The sequence below is a fragment of the Prosopis cineraria genome, unplaced genomic scaffold, assembly GCF_029017545.1.
Source record: "Prosopis cineraria cultivar Desert tree isolate PC_DT_omini unplaced genomic scaffold, ASM2901754v1 PC1644, whole genome shotgun sequence".
Taxonomy (NCBI): Eukaryota; Viridiplantae; Streptophyta; class Magnoliopsida; order Fabales; family Fabaceae; genus Prosopis; species Prosopis cineraria.
In genome coordinates, this window is record NW_026556969.1 from 2,380 (window position 1) to 6,695 (window position 4,316).

At 35.5% G+C, this 4,316-nt stretch overlaps 1 protein-coding gene across 1 annotated transcript; it reads right to left on the minus strand.

Moving 5' to 3' along the window:
• Positions 1 to 320: 320 nt before the first annotated feature.
• Positions 321 to 3,709, minus strand: LOC129300554 (GTP-binding protein YPTM2). The gene is made up of 8 exons (XM_054939125.1): positions 3,537 to 3,709; positions 2,398 to 2,470; positions 1,955 to 2,002; positions 1,818 to 1,865; positions 1,307 to 1,378; positions 1,060 to 1,215; positions 856 to 959; positions 321 to 644 (listed from the first exon to the last, which is right to left on the minus strand). Exons 1-8 carry the CDS (start codon positions 3,548 to 3,550, stop codon positions 551 to 553), a joined length of 609 nt encoding a protein of 202 aa, XP_054795100.1. The 5' UTR covers positions 3,551 to 3,709; the 3' UTR covers positions 321 to 550.
• Between the last annotated feature and the right edge of the window lie 607 nt (positions 3,710 to 4,316).

The following is a 4,316-nucleotide window of genomic DNA, read 5'->3' on the forward strand; positions in this document are numbered from 1 at the left end:
TTACTATTTTTCTTTAATCAACAAAATGTAACAAAAATTTTTCATTCACAGCATTGATTTTGAAATTCACAAGTTTAATTTAACAAATGATTAAAATAGTTTATGCATTTATAACTCTCTCTCTCACTATTTTTCTTCACTTTTTTTTAAATTAAAGAGTACTTTTGTCATTTCATCAAAAAACTTTAATGACAATTAGGTTATTCAGGACTCAAAGAGCACTATCACATTCTACGAGATTAAATTATACTCTCCATCTCTCCCTACTTTGGAGGGATTTATTTGCTATTCTCCCTAGTGTATATTGGCCAATGTAAATCTGACAAAGAACAAGGCAAATACTGCAATTCACCAATATTCCTAATTTTGTACAAATGTTTTCCTTTGAAATGAAATACATCAAAAAAGAATGGAAGTTTCAACAATATGTTAACAACGAAAATAAGCAAATCAAGATTAACCACCTTAAGCATTGTGTGAGGAGAGAAAAAAACTAGTTTTACATGTCAGGTAGACACATATAAACGTCCAGGCCACAAATACTTCAACTCTAGTTTGAGCAGCAACCAGACTTCTGGTTCACTGGTTGTCCTCTAATCTGAACTGTTGGAGGCCTGGCATTGCTCATCGGTTGGCTTGCCATTCTGTGCGAAAGAAACAAGGACGGCCAAAAGGTCAACATGAAAGAAGACCCATAGATAATAACTACTAAAGAAACGACTTAGAAAGGCACCGATAAAAAAATCAGCCTAACAGAATAATTAGGCCATTTTTTTGTCTTGTTAACAAAATTAAGAAACTAGCTGGTAAGTTCTCTCACAGACTAACTGGTATTACATAATGATGAATGCATACCTGTTCTTAATTTCTGCAGCCATGGCCATGAAAGCCTGCTCGACATTGGTGGCATTTTTAGCACTAGTTTCCATAAAGGGGATCCCAATTTCATCCGCGAAGGCCTGAAAAGATGAAAGGAGCTCAAGGATCATACCTCTAGACTAGAGGATTCAACAGATGTTTTGAAATTGCATGATGTAAAGCCATCAATGCACATGTTACCTTGGCTGTCTCGTAGGACACGACTTTATTTGCAGTGAGATCACTCTTGTTACCAACTAGAAGCTTGTTAACATTTTCACTAGCATAACGGTCAATTTCATTCAACCACTGCTTGACATTGTTAAAACTCTCTTGATCAGTGACATCATAAACAACCTGCAGGGAAAAAAAAAAAGCAAACAGGATCACAAAACTGTCTCAAAATCCAGGAAGAAAATTGCAGGAAAACAACCAGTTTAATACTCACAATAATGCCATGAGCACCACGATAGTAGCTGCTAGTGATAGTACGGAAACGCTCTTGACCAGCTGTGTCCCACTATATAATCGAAAGAAACGGGTGTTGTCAGCATGAGCCATGTATACATGATTAATAACAACAATCAACTTATCCTAGGTTTTGTAAGCTCGTAGTACTGAACAAGCACAAGATTCTTTTTTTCTTCCATGCAAGAACGGGGAAACCATCATATCATCATGTTGAATGGAAGATATGCTACCAAAAAAAAAAAAAGATAATAAACCCAAGAAACATTGCAGGAGGTTGATTGCTAATTTTTTAAACATTAAGTTTGGGTTGAAGCCACCTAGTGGGATAAAGGCTTGTTGTTGTTGTTGTAAGTTTGGGTTGAAAGTAAGTTTTATAACAGAAATTCAGACATTTCCAATTCAACATAACGATTAGATACTGAAGGAAAAAACTTTCTATCATAAATAATCTTAGCATCTTATTGACTTTAAAGTTATCATGTACTTACTATTTGAAGTTTGATAGTCTTCCCATCTTGTTCCACTGTTCGAATTTTCTACAGTAGAGAGCACAGCCAATAATTAGTCACGTGGTTGTATTTTAATAACTGGAACTTGACCTTAAAGAGGAAATATATATTCTTACAAAGTCAACTCCAATTGTACTAATATAGCTGTCAAGGTATGAATCATCCTGGTTTACAATGAAAGAAAATATCAGCAACCTTTATCTAATTTTACATTAAAAAAGTTCAGAACAGAGAGAATTTTGTTACGCACAGCACAGACCACCAATACAAATGACCTGGCCACAGATTTAAATACTCAAAATAGTACAACAGTTGGGATTCCATGTCTATCGCTTATCCTATTTATAAACACTCTGTTTTGTCATCTGCATTGCTTCACTATATTTCAACCTTACCAAAGACTGAACATGGGTATAATTTGGCCCACCCACACCCCAAAGCATGTTTGTTTAGGTGCAAATGCTGTCCCAAATGCAATAAAACTTCAGACAGAGAATGCTGAACATGAAGCACATCGCCTTGAGAAAGAAGAAGAAAGTAATAAAAGCTCAGAACTTACAGCAAACCTCAGAAGGAGACATGATTTGCCGACACCAGAATCTCCAATAAGCAAAAGCTTAAACAAATAGTCGCTGCATGAAAATAAAACATGCCTCTAGTCAAGGATTATAAGAATAGGAATAGACAACCGATTCCTGTATTTATTAGATGTGCAGAAAAAATCAATAAAACACCAGAACATATGTGCAACAGAACAAAACCAATGACTGGGTAAAGGTTTGCATATAGGCTACTACTTATATAGGACATCAGTCAGAAGATAGAATGAGAAATAAATATATTAAACACTGAGTAAAATTCACTTGATTGCTGTCAGTCAGGAGCATGTTGGAGCAAACGAGGAAAAACATGCATAGAGATCCAAAGGTAATGCAGATGCATCACTCTGTTATAGTTTCTAGTTTCAAATATGATACTATCAGTCCTTACCAAGGAATCAAAAAGAAAGCGTCCAGTAAGTCCTGTATAAAGTTTTTCGAATATAGCCAAATATGCTAGTGTTCTTGACGTTTTGCAACATTAGTTTTGTAAAATTTACAATCATGCTCCAGATGTTAGAACACGCATGTTATGGTGATAGAAAACTTGATAAATTTTACTAAGTACAGTAACCAATTACTGCTTTTGCTGATAGAAAAACTTCACTTGTTTTTCTAAATAATAGTAACCTATTTCTACACTTGGTCTATCTTGACAGACAAGCAACCCTTCTGCGATGCGACAAACTCAGACGCCAACAATTTATTTCATTGCGGCATTTACTTATCAACCAGATCAGAGAAAACATATTTCCAGAGTAGGCCAAAAACAATTGAGCATGTAGCGGATCTATCATCCAAACAAACAGATCTAAAGCAGAAAGAAAATTTCAGAACAGGATCCACCAAAACGTCCGTAACATAATTGATTATCCGCGTATTTAACTTACAGAGAAAGAGAGAGATAAATAAATGAACAATCGATTCATAAAAATGTAAAATTTCCAATTCCCTTACGAACAGATAACTATAGATCTGTAAGAGCTGAACAAAAGGGAAAAAAAAAGTTTGAAAAAATAACAAAGACTAGATGTAATTCAGATAATCGCGGGGTAAAAAATTAAACAGAAACGGGAAGAGGGGAGGAATTTGAACATACTACTCAGGATTCATGGTGGTGTGGTGCTGAAAAGGAAATGAAAGACGATAACACGGAAGAAATAGTGAGGGAGAAGTGTCAGCTGGCGGGAAATACGAGCGGAATCTGAGATCGTCGCCGGAGATGAAGAAACAACATTAACCAACGATGGAAGGAGAAATCGAGGAAACGTGTGAGAGAGCTGCAATTTAAAATCAGCCTTAGATGTCGGGGCTCAACGAATCAACGGGACGAGTGGGATGACGTGTCAACAGGACCTAATGCTTGCCACGTGTCCTGCGCCATGCTTCCATCTACGAATAGTTCGTTATTTAATTTTGGTTGTTCGATTTGCACCCTGGTCCATTTTGCACTACAACAACAACAGTATTAATCTTAACACATATAATCATCACTATTGTTTAATTCCTAATTCTACATATAAAACTTATTCTAGTATTCGCGGCATGTTAATGAATTAGATCTCTAAGTTTATAATCAACACTCCTGAAAAACAGTCACCTGATATTTTTAACTTGATATTTTTATCTTACCAATGAAAACTCATCTGTTATTGAAAGCAAAAGAAGAAAAGTAGAAAAAAACAAGATTAATTGAATTGATAATATTATGACTCTAATATAAACAAGGTGGGGTAAGTTTTGGAGGAAAGAGACAACGATGGATTAAGATTCAAGACCGACCAAAATTATACAGTGTCGTATGCTAATCAGTCATGTTTGCGGAATACACTCATTGTTATGCAGCGCATAAGAGTGGTTGAGAACATTGATAAAGGCA

Coding starts and splice junctions, on each gene's coding strand:
- LOC129300554 (XM_054939125.1), bottom strand. Junction 2,003..2,397: donor GTCTCCTTCTGAGGTTTGCT/GTAAGTTCTGAG, acceptor ATTGTAAACCAG/GATGATTCATACCTTGACAG. Junction 645..855: donor GCTGCAGAAATTAAGAACAG/GTATGCATTCAT, acceptor TCTTTCGCACAG/AATGGCAAGCCAACCGATGA.